General features: G+C 40.1%; 1 protein-coding gene across 3 annotated transcripts in view; it reads left to right on the top strand.

Annotated features, from left to right (window-relative positions):
* Nucleotides 1–5,514: 5,514 nt before the first annotated feature.
* The window catches only part of NFATC3 (nuclear factor of activated T cells 3), a 75,293-nt gene continuing 62,017 nt past the window's right edge, over nucleotides 5,515–18,790 (top strand). For all 3 annotated transcript variants that reach the window (XM_034072754.1, XM_034072753.1, XM_005152235.3), the window contains exon 1: nucleotides 5,515–5,793. In XM_034072754.1, the coding sequence (XP_033928645.1) occupies nucleotides 5,694–5,793 (100 nt within the window). In that variant the 5' untranslated portion in view covers nucleotides 5,515–5,693. The remainder of the gene's footprint in view (nucleotides 5,794–18,790) is intronic.

Raw genomic sequence — 18,790 nt, 5'->3', positions numbered from 1 at the left:
AGTATCACAGTCTGGATAGATCCTGCAGTAGAATAGCTAAAGGCTCAGAGTTCCATCTTGCTCTAACAAACAGCTGTGTGATGCTTCTCCTTTTCCAGTATAAAGAGAAATATTAGCATATATCATCTAGCCAGGCTGCTTGACTCTTCAAACACAGTGTATAAGAAGTATTCCAGACTTGAGAGTCCTTACTTGGAGGCATTTCCAATGTAAGTGAAAAGAGAAACAATAGAAATTTTATTACTCTCACCTTAAAGTGAAACAAAAGCAGTGTTTCCAGTCTGTATAAATAGCAAGTTATTTGTGCTGCTTTGAGAAAGTCTGAAAATTAGGCTACAAGAAATTAAAAGCTTGGAATAGAATCTATATTTTCTACATCCCAGTCCTGTACCAGAGGACTGTCTGCTGGCTAATGAACAGTCAAAAAAAGTTAAAATCTGGAAAAGTAAGTAAAATGCCGCCTTAGTCTTTGTATCAAGCCTAAGAGCTTTTATGAAACCTCATTTGAGTTTCCACAAATATTTATCTTATGCAAACATCACTGTGCATTAGAGGAGTTTGTTCTCATGCTGGTAGCAACCTCGATTGTCATCTGATTTCATTCATAAACCACTTTAGGCTTTGTAATAAGACTCTAAGGTATCTGTAAAAGCAATCATTTCAGAAGCAAATACGCATGCCTGGAAAGTCCTTATATATTAATAAGAGTAATAATGAGCTGATAACTTTACTTTGCTTTTACTTGATGATCTGACAGCAAAATACTATGAATGAAAGTTTTTGAAGAGAGCCCTGCAGATAAATGCCAGATTTCTAGACCCTCTAGTCTTTTTAACATGTGTGATGGGGGGGATTCCAACCTGCTCTGTAAAACTATAGGAACATAAAGCAGCAGCAAACTTTATGAAGTAATGTCTGCTTTACATGGCAGAATTAAACAAACAATAAAGCAAAGAAAGGATTGTTTAATGTACAAATATATTGAAGAAAAAGATATTAAAGTCCACAAATATGACTGCAGTTAAGTTCAGGAGAGCGATGAAACTTCTTGGGAAAACTGTAAAATGGTTAAATGAGACTGAGCGTGACCTCATTAAATTTTTATGTAGGTATGGTTTTGTCAACACACACCCTGTAGGCAACCTTTTTCTCTTTTAGACTTTGTAATCTTGCTATTACAAATGCCTCATTGATCAAACGCTGAGCACAAGATGTAGATAGGAGTGCTGTAAATAACAGTCATGGCTCAGGAAGTCTGAAAAGGATGACTACAGATTTTCACTGGAAACATAAAATTCATCCATGATCTATCACATGCCTCCCTTTTACTCTATCTTCTGTTACCATATATTCTAATGCGTCAGTTAGTACAACGCCTAATTTTCCAACAGATTTTTCCAATGCTATGCAATCTACTTCTGTTTTGTTTTTGTTTTAATTTCCCAATGGCAGAAGTTTCATATTTCACCCAGGCACTGGTAATTAGCCAAAGAAATTATTTAAAATGCCAGATGTCACATATTAAATATAAATAACCTATGACCCTGTGTGCAAAAATCAGGCCCCTTTCCTATATGATTGCTCAATGTAACTTTTTTGAATGTAGGCGCTATATGGAGGTAGTGTCTTTCTCCCATGTAATACCATCCAGCAAGCATAAAAAATGGATGTGCCTTGTTAGCTGCAAGAGACATAAAGGAGTGATATTTTATTTGTATGTCATTTGCAAATGAGTTTAAGTGTGTAAGTATTCATACTGGTCAAAAAAATTCCCTTGTTGTACTTGTACTTTCTTCAATAGCAGCGGTAAAAGGCATGACCATAGACACAAGCCAAGGAACAGTAGTATCTGCTGATTCTGGGAGTCTTTCTCTGTGCTTTCTCATCTGCCCTTTCTATGCCACACTGGTGTGTGTGGCTTCTAAACTGGTCCAGATTCAATCACAAATGGGAATGAGATCAAGCACATGAAACACAACCTTATGTGTTATATTCTTAATTTGAGGCTGTTTGGCTTATTGAATCATGCGGAACAAATGCCTGACCATGCTTCTTCCAAAGCCTACTCTGGCTACAATTGCACAGCTGGGTTTGATTTGCTGCCCATAGGAAGGGGGGAGGAATCCCTATTACTCCAAGACAAATACAGATCTGGGATGTGGCTGCAGATCCAGAATTCCTAGCTATCCAGCATAGGATGATATGTGGAAAATAAAACACTGCACAATGGAGCCCTCAGGTTTTTGGAGCAGAAAGTAACAACACGCCTAAAAAATAGACCCAGTTTGGAAAGGATTCAAATACCACAGGAAGCGCATTCCTTCCTTCTTGAGGCACATGCAGTAACTCCAGATTCTGACCCGATCAAGGTGTATCCCCATCTGGATGCAATAACGCAGCCTAAAAGCAGCTAGGACAGAAACCACCTATGCATATTAAATAAATGAATCAATAAAAGCACCACTGCTTACAAAACCACAAGTGAAATAAAGTTGCCCTCGTTACTGCTACTGTTTCACCTCTCAATAGCAAGCAAAAGCCAAATCAGCCATCCTTGAGGCATAGACCTCAAGTACAGAGCTTGAAATACGTCTCTGGAAATTGATGTAAGCTCACGTCAGTCGTTTCAGGGCTTCTGCCAACTCACTCTCAGTCATGCCCCAGTTGCTCTTTAGCGTATAGAAAGGGATTGAAGGTGGGGGCTTTTTTTATAAATTCAAACAGGAAGTGTCCGCGTTTTGGTGCAGTGGGACAGAGACAGCAAAATGAAAAATAGGGTGAAGATGACAAAAAGAAAGGATATTGCTGGCAAGAAATGGAAGTTCTGAGCACAGACAGATATATATGATTTTAATCTAAAAAGCTGAATGAAGACGACTGAATAACTTAATTGCTCACAATGCTACCTTAACTTCCACATATTCTGTAAATTCTTGTTAGATAGATGGTCATGACGATCAATTACTCTATTTTAGGATGTGTAGTCCTTTTTCTTTTTAATTAACAACAGTGGGCAGCACAAAAACACTGCCTCATAACCTGCATGTATCATAGTTTCTGAATGAATTAATAGCATCTCAAACAGGGGAGAGAACATTTGTTTTACAATTAAGGGAAAGGCACAAGACAATAATATACATATTTTTCATGTAGCCCACTGTTTGGAAATATACTCGGAGCATTTTACCAAAGAAGATTTGTGTTCACATTTCCCCTTATGGAGAAAATAAGTTTGGTTGTATTTTTCTCAGGCATAACGACCAACCTACTGGTATAGCAGAACAGGAAACCACTATGGTTACTCAACCTGATGTAATCTGACACAACAATTATTTAACAATAGACAAAATCTAACATATCTGCCTTGAAAATATGAAAGATTAATCAAAAGTTTTTAGACAAAAAATAAGCAGCATTTTATAGAAAGTGTATTTGTCTGAATTGCTCATCGTAGACCTATTTTCATTTAAGAATGCACAAGGGTTTTTCTTAACCACAGTTAATCCAATTACACATTCTTTTCCAGCTTCTCTTTCTACACGACCTTGGATTTAGAGGTAAAAAGAGGCTTCAGGCCAACAGGTTTCCTTCAGGAGAGAGAGCTGGCTACTCTAACAAGACCATCAGCCTTTACATATTGTAGGAAAAGGAGCTCTAGTTGTTCATGTGTTTTAGGTAAAGAAATAGCTAGTGGTGTGGGGGAAATGACAGTTGAAAGGACTGTGTGTTAGAAAATAAACAAATGAATGGCTGCTTTGTATTCTGGGCACTAGAAGCAGCTTGCCATTTTCACTTGAGCAAGCTCTTCCTGTCCAAGTTCTACACAGTATTTTTTAATATGATGCTTTCCATTTCCACCAGAATTGCAGGGTCACAAAGTAGCTTTTTATTTAGGCTTGCTTTCTTCAGCATAGATTACCCATCTTCCTTGAGGAGTTCACAGAATCAGCTGAGCTCTTGTAAAAGCCTGCACTAGCCAATTTCTCTTCATGTGAGCCTTCTTTTCTCACTTTTGTTCAGTCTGTAAAAAGAGCATCCATGCATGGGATTATGATATGCCTGAACAACAACAAATGCAAAAAGACCCTGTGCACAGAAACAATTTGCATTAGTTATTTATGACTCAAACAATATTAACAGGTAAATCTACAATTTCCACACACCCATACTCCAGTTAATTATTTAACCAAGTAATTAAATCGTGTCCTTCGATGTGTAAAGGATACAGCAATGAATCTTTGGTTAGTACACCTTTCATTCTGTAACATAAATAAAGCTGTGAACACTATGTAACTATATAAGCAAATGCTACTGACTGCGAGTAGCTTAATTCCTATCAATCCCACCTTTCAGCAGAAACCTAGGATCAACCAAAACTACATAACTGAGGATTAATCTTTTACTTAATTCCACAGCACTCACTGATGGCTTCACAAAGTTGTTCTGGGATTTCTTAAGACTGCAAATTCCAGGCACATCAGGCCAGTCATGGTTTCTGCACCATCATCACCTCTGGGAACAGGCACTCCTGCTAAAAAAGCAACTTAAAGTCTACTTTTTGTCCCTCCCCACTCTTCCCCTTTTTGTTTTTCAGCCTTAATGCAAAGCAAAAGGGTAGGTGATGGTATGTTATTGCACAGGCAGAATATTCGGAAACACGTGTGCCCTTCCTAATGCCACCGTGGCTCCCTTTACTGATGCCACAAGTTGCTAAGGAGTATTATCGTCTCCTCGCAGTTGCTGCATCGCTGCTGTTTCCAAGGAGCCTAGAAAGTAAGCAGCTAACAGTTTAGGGTCCTTCAGCCAGCATCTGTTATCCAAGCCGCATTCCTCAGCTCAAGCCAACCTATCTAATTACCCGAGTCGCTAATTGGTGCCAAGCGCACCACCTATTCACACGCGATCCTTTCACAGACTAACACGAAACCCGCGTTCCTTCGCTCTCAAGAGGCAGTTTGCGCCTTGTGGCAGCTCAGACACGAGCTCCCAAGGCAGCGCAGACTGAAGCACAGCGGCGCAGCTCAGCGGCAGCGGAGTGACACGTGGCACCCGCACCCCGCTGCCCCGCCCTTTTGTGTCAGCTGGCTCCCGCGGATTGGGAGACTGTTCCAGCCCTGCCAACCAGCTACAACCAACTACAGCCAACCAGAAACAACTGCAACCAACTACAGCCAACCAGAACCAACTACAACTAGCCAACTACAGCCCCCGGCGGCCCTCGCGGCTCGCCCCTCTCCGAGCCACGTGATCTGCCGCGAGGCGTCTCCCCCACCCCCTCTTCGGCGTCGTCGCGAGTCACGAGGCGCCGCCGGTGTCGCCGACGTCACCGCGTGAGGGCGGCGGGGGGAGAGACCAACTGTGGGAAACGCCGGCTCTGGGCGGGGCACGGCGGCGTGGAGAGAGGGGGAGTTGGCCGGAGCACGCCACGGCGCGGGGGCGGGGCCGGCGGGGGCGGGGCTAGCAGCGGCCCGTAGCAGGCGCCCTCGCCGCTGAGTGACAGAAGGTGCCCGGGTATGGGAGCTTGCGTTGGGGCTGGAGCTTCGCTCGCGTCCCAGCTCCTGTCTCTGTGTCCCCTCAGGCCGCGGCGCCATCCTGTGTTATGAGGCGGCCCTGAGGGGCGGCGGCGGCGGCCAGTGCAGCCCGGCGCGGCCCGCAGGGTGACGGCGTCTCGGTTCGCCTCGCCGGCCAAACCCATGACTACGGCAAACTGCGGCGCCGCCGATGAGTTCGACTTCAGGCTGATCTTCGGGGAGGACGGGCAGCCGGGCCCCGGTCCGCCGCTGGGGCCTGCAGGTGCGCTCCTCATCTGCAGCTTGGTCGCCGCCACTGCCCTCCCGCTGGGCAGGGGAGCGGGGTCGGCTTTCGGTTCGCTGTTTTCCTCAGGGCGAGACCGGGGAGGGTTGGGCTGCCGCCTGTCCCACTGACGCGGGAGGCGGGAGACCGGAGCGGGGTTGGGGGGATAGCGCCGTCATTCCTCACTCAGGCTGCTACCGCCTCACGGCGCCGGATTTGGAGCAGCGGAGGGGCCGGGGCTGCCCGGGCCGCCCGCAGCCGGTACAACTTCATGTGGGGAAAGAGACCTAGAGGGGTCGTTGCGCCGGAGGAGCCGGCCCAGGCCGGGGGGGCGTTTTGGATCGGGTGGGCCTGGCCCCCTCCCACCACACCGGCGGTCTCTGTTCCCGGGGCAGGTTGCGGCGGCGACCCGCCGGCGATCTCCCTCGGTGCCGGCTCCCGTGGCCCCGCAGAGTTTGAGGAGCGTGTCGTTAAACTTGGCACAGGGCACGGAACGACAAGACTAAAGGGGCTGCACTAGAGACTTGTCGGGGCTCTGAGATGGAAAGTTTCGACCAAGCTGTTCACTGTACGAAAAGCATCGTAGTTACTCCAGTGTGCGCTTACAAACTTTGTGTACATGCGTGTGGATGGGCAAAACACGGCGCGTGGGATGTGATGGCTATTTGCGTCCCTATGGACAGGTATATACACATATTTCAGAGGGTTTCATTTTTATTCTGTTTTGTAATATTGAAGACTGAAACTTGAAACTTCCTTTTAAAACAGCTCGTATTTCTTTAAACCGCAGAAAATAAAGTATTCCTTGCAAATCATGATGTGGAGAATCAGTAAGAGCCAGCTGTGTCGTCTGTAGCTATACCAGACCTCTATGGCTGCTGGTTTTTTCTGACCTACTTGAAATAAGTATTAATCGGTAATGCACTATCTTAAATCTAGCTGGATAGATAATAAGGTAGCTCTGAATCACGACTACACAGGCCAAGTGTTGCAGCCATGTTGTTTTGTTCTCTGACTTGCTTGTCTGCATAAATTGGTTGGAAAACAAATTAGTTTGATACAGTCTGTGTGTAATCCAACGTGAACATGCAGGATGGATTTCTTACAAAATCCCTAAGTGACTTGATGCTGTGATTTAGTTTACAGATTCCATCAGATAAGGAGAGATCTTTTGCCTGTTTTCCAACTTAGTAGATGGTGCTGTTGGGAAGAGGGATTTGAGTTCTGCCGGCTAAATAAATGCATTACAGGACTGCAGGAAAACAATGATGAATGTTAACAAATTACAACAAAAGTAATTCTGACACCCCTATTACTATTCTTTTCATATAACATTAGTCGTCTGAGCTATGGTTCTCTAGCAATAATAGATGAGAGTGATAAAAAAGTTGCTGAGGAAACTGGAAATACTAGTGATACTCAATTCACTTCTTTAATACTTGTATTTTGGTAGCATTCCTTAACAAGCAGTTCAGATACTACTCTGAATGTAGGGAATTTTCCATGCGTGATAAATTCAAACCATTTTTTAAGGCAGATTTGAAACTGTGGTATTCAGGTCTGTTTGCTGGAGCTTTCAGTAATAAATCCATCATCTGTGTCTCTAACTCAGTAATTCCACTGCTTTGCAGAATACTGGAGATGGTCTTGCCTGCTGTGCACAGATGTGGCCTTCAGAGGCAAGGGTTGGAATAGATCTCTGCCTTCAAGTATCCTATTAAAGGGGTTGCCAGTGTTTAGCTGTTGGTTCTGCCCATGTATTTTACATACAAAGAGCTAGACTGCATACAAGAAAGGACTTCTCCCTCTTCCAAGTATATTAGATGAACAAAAGTTCCTGCGTGTCCCTAAAGCATATATTGAATAATCGCCTCTCACTTGTTTCAGTGATGATGTCTGTTGTGCAGCAAAGTAAGCACAAGTGCATTTTTTTTTCTAATGTATGCTAATAATAAAACATGCAGGTCACAGAGGAAGTTGTTGAATTTGAAACAAATGATACTAAAATTACTGAATCTTCCATGATCATGGAGAACACTTGACACTTTCTCATGGTTCGGGCTGTATCTCTAAAAGTTTGGAATTGGCGTCCTTGTTGAAGAAGTGTCTAGTAGAAAGTTCTTGGGTAAATAATACACAGATCTACATTAATGCTTTCATTTATGCTTAGACTACTGCAGTGTTCTGAGAATTTTATTCTTTTTTATATGAGCATATATAATATGTACTTATGTATTTTATCTTTAACTGATTTTTAATCAAAAGCAAGAAAAAGTGAGCTGTTCTTCCATTTCCTTTACTATACTTTTGATTTCTGAACTAAGAAAATGGTAGTTGTAGGCAATAGATTACCCTTTTTATAACATTAAAAGAACAATTAGAGTAATTAAATCAACTGGAATTCTGAGTTATGCAGGACAATTTCAGATGGTTGTAGGATAGCAGAACTAACAGTTTTGTGCTGAATGGCAGAAATGGAGGCTCATGTTCAGCAGTAGTGCTTGTGTGCTTGATCTGAAAGTTGTAGCTTGTGCTGCAGAGAGGAATGCATGAAAGGTGGTTTAAGGATGTTGAAAGTCTGTACTTCAATACTGCAGTCTTTGCACAATCCTTTTCTGACAAAATAATTCAGGCCCCCAGTGCCGAAAAGTAGAATTTATTTGAGATGCCACCAAGTTTGGCCTTTTTAATGAAGGAATTTTGAAGATGTGATGTGTGACACTGGAATAATTTAACTTGAATGATGCCCCCATCCCCTTTACACTCAGTTTTGCAATACTGTACAGTATTTGGGGAATTTTGTCTAGGATTTAAGCATTAAGCAAACTGCATTAAGGTCTTCACACATACTGTTAAAACTTGTCGAAGAAGCAGTACACTATTTAATACCAAGCTGTGCAAAAGAGGAGCAAATACAAGTTTCTGTGATTGTTTCTTTAACTGACTTTTTTTTTAAGGGTTCATCTTCAAATTCCGCAAAGGAGTTTTTACAGGATAAGGGCCTTTAAAGAACTTGGAGTATATAGTGCTAAACTGGCAATTCAGGATCTTGTAAGGTTCTGTAACATCCAAAATACAATTTTTGTTGGTGTGTAAAATGGGGACTTACTTAAAGTGAGAGGCTACAAACTGTTCAATATTCAGAAAATTAATTATCTAATTACTTGGGAAGTTCTGACTGCATTATTGGTACCGCTGTTTAGAATTCCGTCTAAAATGTGCCTTATTATTTCTGATGAGGTCTTCTAAGAGCGAAAAACAGGAAAACAAGAGTACTGTGTGAAATTACACCCATTTGTTCTTGTGGAGTGAAGGAGGAGAAATTAATATTATCTTTTAATATAAGTAATTATCCATGGTTTATTTTGTTTATTTGTTTTTCCGTTATGTGAGTGCTTTAAAAATACTGATAAAAGTACCCTCCTTGGACTTCTGGTTCATCGAGTCTGGTTTATTTTCTTGGAAACTGTGGAAGAGGCTGAAAAAAGGGTTCTGCATATTTCCTGTGACTTAATATATGGTTAAGTAATACTATGTAGTAATCTTGTTACAGATGAGCCTTACAATCTCTCTTACTTTTCTCCTGAACAGTATGTTATGAAAAGTATTAAGAATATCCTCATTCTGTAATGAATTTAATGACAGTTCAAAACATCTTTGTGAGCTGGAGCCTCACTCTGGTTAAGGACAGTCTTCCTGCCTTTGGATCTTTAGTTTATTTGAAAATTACTCATGTTCCCCTTCATTTTTTTTTTTTCCTTCTAGCTTAGAGCTGTTAGCTTATTGGTTTGAGGCTGTTACTGAGTATCAGGATTGAAATACACATTTTGCTGACTGTCAAAATAATATCTGATCTTTTCTTTTGAAGGTTTCTGTGCCAGACCTTCTCTCTCTATGAACATGTAAACTGTTGGGCTGTTCAGCAGTTGCCTGCTGCCTATGTGTTAAGTGATCTGAAGGGATAATGGGCACTGAGTATTTTTTTTTTTTTAGTGGTAGCTAGGGAGAGATCTCTGTAGCAAAACCTAGCATTATAATAGAAGTAATTTATTTTAGATGTGTATTAAAAGTCTTAAACTCCATGATTTGTACAGAAATAACACAGTGAAACTAGTCTTTACAGATTTGCCTTGATCGTTAATATGTGAAGTATTCTTAACTTTTTAAATATGTGTTCATGACAGGTATTGCTGGCAGGAATTGCTGGTAGAGAACATAAAACAGCCTACGCTCTTTACAGAAGCTTGCAGTATGCTTGTACTTTTTGTTAGTTTCCCTAAGATGGTGATTAAGGTAAGCAATACTAAGAAAGCCAAGTTGTGGTAGGAAGGAGAGGAGGCTCATAATTGGACTGAGTGGAAAATCAAGGGCTGGATGCTGGCAGTAATTGTGGACTTGAGGTGTGAGCTGAATAAGGGTTTTTCTTGGTGAAATTCATTTTTGTGATCACATACTTCTGATCCAGAACCCCTACAAAGTTTGTTTTCCTTAACTGAGCAAAAAAACTCTTATGAGATATGTTCTTCCGAAGTCTTTTTAATAGACCACTTTGCACACTTACGTGGTTCACCTGGAGTATTATTCCTTTTTTTGAAGGCTTTTTATTGTTTTGATTTGGTTGCCTATATAAATGGGTAAGAGACAGTCTTACCACAAAATGGTAACTCAGTGGTAATATGTATAGTTTGAGCTGTCCAGATAAATACAGCTGCCTGTGCTGGTCTGTAAATCTTTGCTATACAGAAAGTGCTCACAAGGATCAACTGGTGCAACTATGAGAAAGGAATAAACAGATGAGTTCCTGGAGTTTGTTTCTTTTCTTTCTGCCTTAGACATAAATGATACTTTTTAACAGAAATGTTTGTTTATTGTTTAGATATTGAAATAGGAACCACTATGTGAGGGAAATTTAGTTACTATCATTTTATTTTAAAAGCTAGCGGATGCTGGTGTCTGTGCACGTCAAAGATTGACACAATGCAAATCATAACTGGAATATGGTTATATAATCTGTTGATAGAGGGGAGGAGGCAAAACCAAACAGCTGCATTTGGCCAAAAATAGAGGGTCTGTGACAGGAACCTTGTGACTTCAGGATAGCTTGGACAGTAACTGAGGGAGAACCAGAGGAAAATGTGTGTTGAAGTAAAATCTGGTGTCAGTGGAGTCAGAATTTCCTGGCTATTGGGGCTAGCAGATTAAGGTGTAACTCTAGGATGCTGATGTGTTTGAATATGTTGTGGTTTATTTACACTGAATGAAGTTTTGCTTGTTTGGATTAAGCTTGGCCAGTATGAGGCCATTTGGGAAAATACCAAATTCTCTTGTGTGCTCTTGTGAAGCAGTTGCAGTTGCACCTGACCTAATTTAATAACTTTTATGGTCTGGCATAGGGTTCTTGGGTCACTGCACAGTGCCTCGAGAATCACTGTAGTGAGTCTCTATGTAGTGCATGAATTTGAAAATTACCTCTAGTTTAACAAAATTTCATTTATGTTTAAATTTATAGTCACACCTCACCCTCTGTCCCCTTCTCTCCCATGTGAATTATGGACCCAGTGCAAATGAATCCTGAGCTGTGATGTGGGAGATGAGCAGGACATAAAAGCATTTGTGCTAATGCTTTTATCTTACATACTTGTGAAAACTAGAAATAAGCTCTTTCTTTCTTCAAAGTAGCCCTCTGCTTAAAGCTTGATGGTCTATCTCCTATTGTTTGTGTTGTACAACTGAAAGCAGTTTATCATGTCCCACCTGAATAGTGGCCAAATAAGTCATGTTGCAGTGAATGACTGAGAAGTGGGAGTCGAATGGGCCTGGGTCAATGCTAAGCAGGAGTTTGGCTGTTCACAGCAGTGAGATAAATATGGGAGTTGTTGCCCAAAGCTGCCCTAGTGGGCTAGGGAAGTATGTGGAGCAGACTTGGCAGGAAGCCCAGCCTGTAAAACAACATCCAAGTCCTTGCATTTGTCCAGGCATGCCATGAGGGTTCAAATGACAGTGGAATTTAAGATGAGTGATCAGTAAGGCTAAGTAGAATTGCAAGGCAGGAGTAAGCTTATTAACAAGGCAACATTCTCTTCCACCTTTAGTACACCAATCTGTGCATATTCTTGTGAAATACTGGCAAAATAGAACATTTAGAAAATTGTGGAACTGTTCATTCAGAGAAGACCAGTTTAAATGTGAAGAACTGCAGAACTGGTTGGTAAGCAAGCACTTGGGCTGCACATCTCATGAGTTAACCGAACAGCTGAATGTAATCATTTACTTGGCTCCTCTGATTAAATGTATTGGTGGCATTGAATGCTTATGGTTACTTTTCTGATGAAGGACAATAGCTGGGATAAAAGAGAAGATACTTGTATTGGCTTTCTTAGGGAGGCCCAGTCCTCATTTTTGTGTGCCTGGGGGAAAGAGAAAGAATCAGGTTTCTGGGGATCGGACTACAAACCCATGATCTAACAGCAATAAATTAATGAAAATAGAATCTGGGTTTAGTTTGGGTTTGTGTTGTGTTACTGGTTTGTCTGTTTGGATTTTTGTTTAGGGTTTTGTTTTCTTTTTGTTTGTTTGTTTTAAGAGAAACAAACTTCATTTGAAGCTGCATAAATGATGCTTGTAGGTAGAAATGTGAGCAGATACTTACAGCTAATTTATTATTCCCAGAAATTTAGAATTATATTATTATTATTAATATTAGTTTAATAGGAATTGCTTGTCTAAAAAAATAGCTCTCAGACTGCATTTTGAAGATTAGTCCTCACTCGCAAAAATGAGAAATGTTTTTAATATAGCAAAATTGCTGGATGGTGTTAAATTGTTCTGGGTTCTTCCTAACAGGTTGGTGGAGAGAGTTATTTTTGAAATCTCAAATATTCCTCTTTGAACTTAATTTGTAGGTCCTTTCAAACTGTTACCTTTCCATTTTCTTTATGAGGTTATTCAAGATTGCAGGAGGCAAATAATTTTCAATTCACTGCTTATTGAGAGTCTATGTTTTAGTGGCTGATAACTTTGCTTTTTGGGAACAAGTGCTGGGATAAATATTTTTTTAATCCCAGGCTTTTTTAAAATGGCTTTGGTAATATAATAAATGGGAAGACCACTTAAATTGAGTGATAGACAGTGTTTGTACTATACTGGAAAAGAATGGACTTGTGACTGTAGTTGGTTGGGATAGGGCACAGACTGTTACCTTCTAACTGAAGTTGCTTTGCAGAGTAACCTTTCATACCCAAAATTAAAGCATACACTAAAAGCAGAATGAGAAGCTGATAACACAGTCATGGTGCATTTATTAACCATTAGTGACAAGGATTCGCTGCTATTGATATGAAATAAAGTCCATAATAATTTATAACTGCTCATGTTGATCTTAGATGCTTTCTGATTCCTTGCATCAGAAACACAAAGTTGATGAGATGTAATAACTTGATGATTACAAAAGGCTTTAACAGTGTCATTTGGGATAACTGTACTCAAGTGACAAGGCCACAAGAGAATGCCTGGTTTAATCCAAAGAACCACTAAGAAAATCTGTCAACATCCTGTGTGTTGCATAGCTTCTTTAAATTAGGTCAATGTTTGTATTTTGTCAGTATAATTTGTCAAATTTAAGCATTTGAGAGCAAATGCTAATGTCCTTCAAACTTCCTAGCTTTTCTGGTTGGGGCAAGAGATGAGGCTGCTTAGGTACAGTATATGGTAATAACTCCAATCCTGCTGGAATAAACTGAAGCTATTTAGGACTCTGAAGAGATGCAAAGTTTCAGGACTTGCATGTGGCACAGTTGTGAGGCATGCTAATATGGTCTCCTTTATACTTTGAAGGATCATCCTGAAAGTTGCTGAAAACATGGTATTAGTGCTCAGCTTCCCTTTTCTCATTTGGCTGTTTGATTCCTGTTTCTCCGTGTTAACACTTTCTGTGTCAATCTTAGCAAAGTGAATTCAAGCTGTTTCTGGTTCTACACTCACGTGAGCAGCTGGGAAAACAGAAAGGTTCAGATTATCATTCTGGCTCATTTCAGTCATTTGATGTACAGAGAGCCTTTGAGTTTCATGCACCTTAAGTAGGCATTAAAGCTGTATTTTGAAATATGTTGGTGAAAGGTGTAATGTTAATGATTTGAAGTACTGAGTTAACTGTATGGTAGAATTGCCTGCTGTGGAATGATTTACCCTTTCTCATGTTGTAAGACAGTGGCAGAAGTACAGTGTAATTTTGCTGAAGTGTGAAGAGCTCCCCCACTAGTTTGTTCCGACACCATCAATACCAGTTTCAGTCTCTCTCATGCTCTGTTTGGTAAACAGAGAATGGCATGCCTCCATTTTGGTCTCCCCTCCTCTTACTGTGTAAGCCTCTCCTCACTCAAACTTCTTGCCTTGGCTTATTGCATTCTTTGTCTACCAGTTTTCACAAAGACCTATGCCTATGTCACCACACTGTCCCATAAACTAAAATACCCACTTTCTTACGAACTCCTGTGTTCTGTTTCCTATGGCCCTTCATACATATTCCAATCTTGGAAACTTGGGTTCTGCTTAGTGCTTGGTTCAGGACTGGAGCAGACTGTAAACCTGGAGGTGTGTCTGTAGAACTACAGGTTGCATTAGCAAGCTCGTTGGTGCTAGAGGTTGATCAGTAGCAAAGGCATTCCTGTAGGTAGGTAGGTGAGGATTGAGGTTTATAGGTAAAGCATAAACCAGAACTTTAAATAACTGTAGAGCCTTTTAAGGAGTCTGTTAGTTTAGCCCCCACAAAGGACAAGCTAGATTGTGAACGATAAACTGGCCTGAAGTAGCAAGAACCTAGACAAACCTTTGGCTGGCAGCTATAGCACATGATTCGCTTATTTTCATCAGTCAGTATTTGTCTAATGTCTTCACTTACCTTCATGATCAGCCTTCTTCCTCTGGGTCAGGCACAACATGCCAGTTTTTTTGAAGTGCTCAGTCTTCTTTCAGTTCCCATGTCTATACATACCAGATGCTCTGGGATTGCAGGGCTGCTGTCCTTTCACAAATTCTAACAACTGATCGTGTAAAAAATAATGTACTTCATCTCCAGAATAGCAGTGACGAATAGGCTGTTAATACTGTGTGTTAGTAACCACTGCATGGATGTCTTGTGTCATTCTAAGAATCTAAGGCTGTAGTGTATTTCTTAATATCTCTGAGCTACTAGGGTCATGTTAAGCTGAGTGTTTATCTAACACTGAACGGCAAATGAGGCTTTATCAAACTGGAGGGCACCATCTTCCATGATATAATGTGCCCTCTTGAATGACATATTCACAGAGAAAATAAGGAGGCAAAGACAAGTCTGTAGAATGTACAGATTTTTTTTATGTAGAAAGTAAATATTTTCCTTTTTTAACCTGCTATGATTATTAAGGATTAATCCTTAAATACTGAACCACAAGCTGTGTAGTTTTCATTTACAGATGTGCTTCATAATCAAGCTAGAATACCAGCAGAGCTGGAGGAGGCACAGGTATAAGCATTACCTAGCACTTCCACTTGCTGATTTCTGTTCTTGTAACTGAACTTAGAATGACTAATTCTTGTTGAACCATACAGTTACAAGCTGGATTTTTTTACCTGTTTTGTACATAATTTTTTATCAACATATCTCAAGCACTCTGCTATGAAATATTACGAGTACTTATTTTTTTTAAAAAAGGAATAAACCTCAACTGAGTACCATTTGCTGCAACAAAAATATGTAATTTTCTGGAATATGCTTTGTAGCTTAAGGAGATGCACTTGACTTTTCACGTGTATTTAGTTTGTTTTTCTTACATATCAAATAAAATTTCATGACTGTTACTTCCCTATTTGGAGCTCAATTCCATTGCTTCAACATGAAAGTGGATATACTGAGAGCCATTCTAGTTTATATGCATACCAGGCCCTGGCCTATGGGTTAGTTGCATGTTAGGTTTTTATCTGGTGGTGAAAACACCTGCAGTTCCTGGTTTCTCCTCATGTCCCAAAGCTTGCCATTCTGTCAGTTGTATATATACAGGTATTTATGGTAGTCCACTGCAGATATGATTGCCAAAATCATATGTGTTAAAAATACCTCCGTTCTCATTTTCCCTTGCCCTTTGTGTGCAAGTATGTGTGTGTGTGTGAGGGTAGTTGTGGCTGAAAAAAAAGTAACACATAGTTACACCCCAAGACCCAATATGTTCTTATTTTATTCCATGTCAATTGTAAGCGTTTCTTATGCTGCATTATTCACTTGCTTAAACTAGCACAGCTTCATTATTCTGCATTTCTACCAAGGACAATCCAGACTAGGATTTGGAAAAGACTCATTGATGAGCTCACATTGTTGAGAAGATTGTTTTTCTTGTACATATTCAGTATTCTTCCATAACACAAGAAAGTGAGTGAAGTTCTAATAGGCATGAGAGAGCTGCCCCTTCTGTACATGACTGACAGAAGTAAAATTTATTTTTATCCTTTCTGAGTAATCTGATATGCCCATGAAACAGCACAAAATCATTGAAGTGAGAGAACCGCTTCATTAAATGGCAGTTGTTCTCACTCATCCTTTTCTGAAAGCATAAACTACTTGAACTACTGTTTTCTGTGTTGCTAAACTTGGTCTGTAAGGATATGTCTTCCTCTTCACCTTCCTACCTGATTTTTTTTCCACAATTTATATGTTTTCAGTATCATGTTTGGCGGTTTACTAGGTAGTTATACTCTTACAAGCTAATGGATTGCTGTGGTGTGGAGGTTTTTTTTTGTTTGTTTTGTTTTTTTGTTTTGTTCTGTTTTGGGGTTTTTAAGTTGTATTTTTTTATATTTCTGTTTAAGCTTGTAGGAAGTGTTTCTAGAGAATTTATGGCTTGCAGTGGAAAACTGAAGTTAAATATGCATTTAGAGAGCTTTAATGTGATGGTGTACCAGCAAGAACTCTGGTTGTCTTTTTAAATGCACAAAAGGAAAACTATGACTCTGCGGTATTTGAGGTTCTTTGTGAAGACTTAGACTCCTCTTTTCATCCTTAGAAGTATATGAACTGCTGCAAATCAGTAGGATACTGAAATAAAAAAAGGGAGTTGCATATGTTTTCTGTTCTTATTTACAGGTATTTCTGTGGAAATCTTAATAATGCGATTGTGTTCAGAAAGAGATCGTGGTAACTGTCATGACAACTGAAAAACAGGTTGTCATTCTTTTTAAAGTTTAGGAGTGGAGACAGATTATATGACTCGGCTGAGAGCACACATGATGTCTGTGGCAATGCTCAAGTCTTTCCTCATGCTATTTAGAGGACTTGATTGATGATCCTGTTTTCACAGTAGTATTTTTGTAAGACCTAGTTCGTGTTTCACTTTCTTAGTACCTTATAACAACTCCTATTGTCTGAACCTTTTTGTTTATGGGACTACAAACCTAGAATAATAAAGTGGTTTGGATAATTTTGGCACAGGGCTCCTATTCAATCATTTGATAGTAACTGACCTTCCTTCTGTGAAGAAGTCCGGCTCACTACACAGCTGCACATATGCATGTGCTAGTACATTGTTGAGGAGTGAACAACTGGTGGGCAAACATTACAAGTCCTAAATGTTCAGTCTGATATGACAACTAGTGAGCAAAATGTTCTTTAGGAGCAGTTGTTCTGGATATTATTTAGTTATATTCTCCAGTTAGAAAACTTATGTTGAAAGTGTAGTTAGCAGCTTAGCAAGGGATGAACCCGTGTTATTTTAATGTTGAATGGGAGCTTCTGTAAACTAGTCTTTCCTGACTGTAATAAATTCACATTCAAATGACAGACTTCCTGGTTCTCATGGATTATGGATGACACAAATGCCTCACGTAAGGTTGGAGGTCTGCAGCTTTATGTGGTTTATAGGTATTATGTGAACAATTATGTCAAGTTCATGACTCGTAAGCAATAAACCTGATCTCAGCAGGATGGGGAAGAAGGCTTTACTAAATTTCGAAATACCCAATGGTTTCTCCGTGCATGGTAGTGTTAAGAGTTCTAAGTTAAAACAAAGCTTGGTTTCTTTCTAGCTATACAGAAGACTTCCTTTGATAGTAAAACAAAATTTGTTTGACATGGTTTTGTTCTTAGCAAACATTGACTTGTTTTGTTTCCCTGTCTCCTTTCAAGTGCTTCCTGGAACGAGTATACTATTAATATTACTTCTGAATCTGAAGTTAAACTTACTGGCCCAAAATTTTTCAGTACTTTTTAACCTTTTACGTATTCCAGTTTTCTTGACTCTGCATTGCTGTTAACCTTGTAAGCAGTTTACTCAGTTGCCTTTACTACAAAAAAAAAGCATTTAACACATCTGCCTTTTCAGGGTCATGGCAGGCTTTTGATGTGAATGGTACTGCTTCTTTGATCTTCGTATTTTGCTTTGTCTGTTCTATCTAGCATCTTGCTCCCATGCGCTTGTGGTAGTTTTTATGCTCTACTTTAGTAATCTGACCTAGTTTCATTTTCTTGAACCCTTATGTTTTATGGTCAATGAAGGCCTCATGAGTTGGCCAACTAGACTTCTTTACTGCCTTCACTCACCCAATAGGATTGTTTGGATGTAATGGCCATTCTGCTCAGTAACCAGAGTTCCATAACTCCATCTTTTCCCTTGGGCTTCTCCATAACTATTTTTCTCCTTGCCCTTGCCTATTGTGAGACTTGCCTGAATTTGTTTACTCTCTGCTTTCTTGAAGACCTGTGATGGATTTTTTTTTAAGCTATTCTCACTCCTTTCCCTTTTAAGGGTTTATCAGCTAGTATAGATTTTGGTTTGGTTTGGTTTTCTCCATTTCTTTCACCTAGCTTATATTCATTTTTGTATGTTCACTACTTCCTTCAAATTACTTAGAGGGCACTTCCAGATTGGATTCTCTCTGCAGTCTTTAAAAGGGCAAAGATAATGATTGGTAAATGGTCATGAGTTAATGGCACAAATTGTAAAGGTCACAGTAGTTGGTGTTGTCCTTTGTATGA

This window comes from Melopsittacus undulatus, chromosome Z (assembly GCF_012275295.1).
Source record: "Melopsittacus undulatus isolate bMelUnd1 chromosome Z, bMelUnd1.mat.Z, whole genome shotgun sequence".
Lineage (NCBI taxonomy): Eukaryota > Metazoa > Chordata > Aves > Psittaciformes > Psittaculidae > Melopsittacus > Melopsittacus undulatus.
The sequence above is the reverse complement of the archived record's forward strand: the minus strand, read 5'-3'. Positions and strand labels throughout refer to the sequence as shown.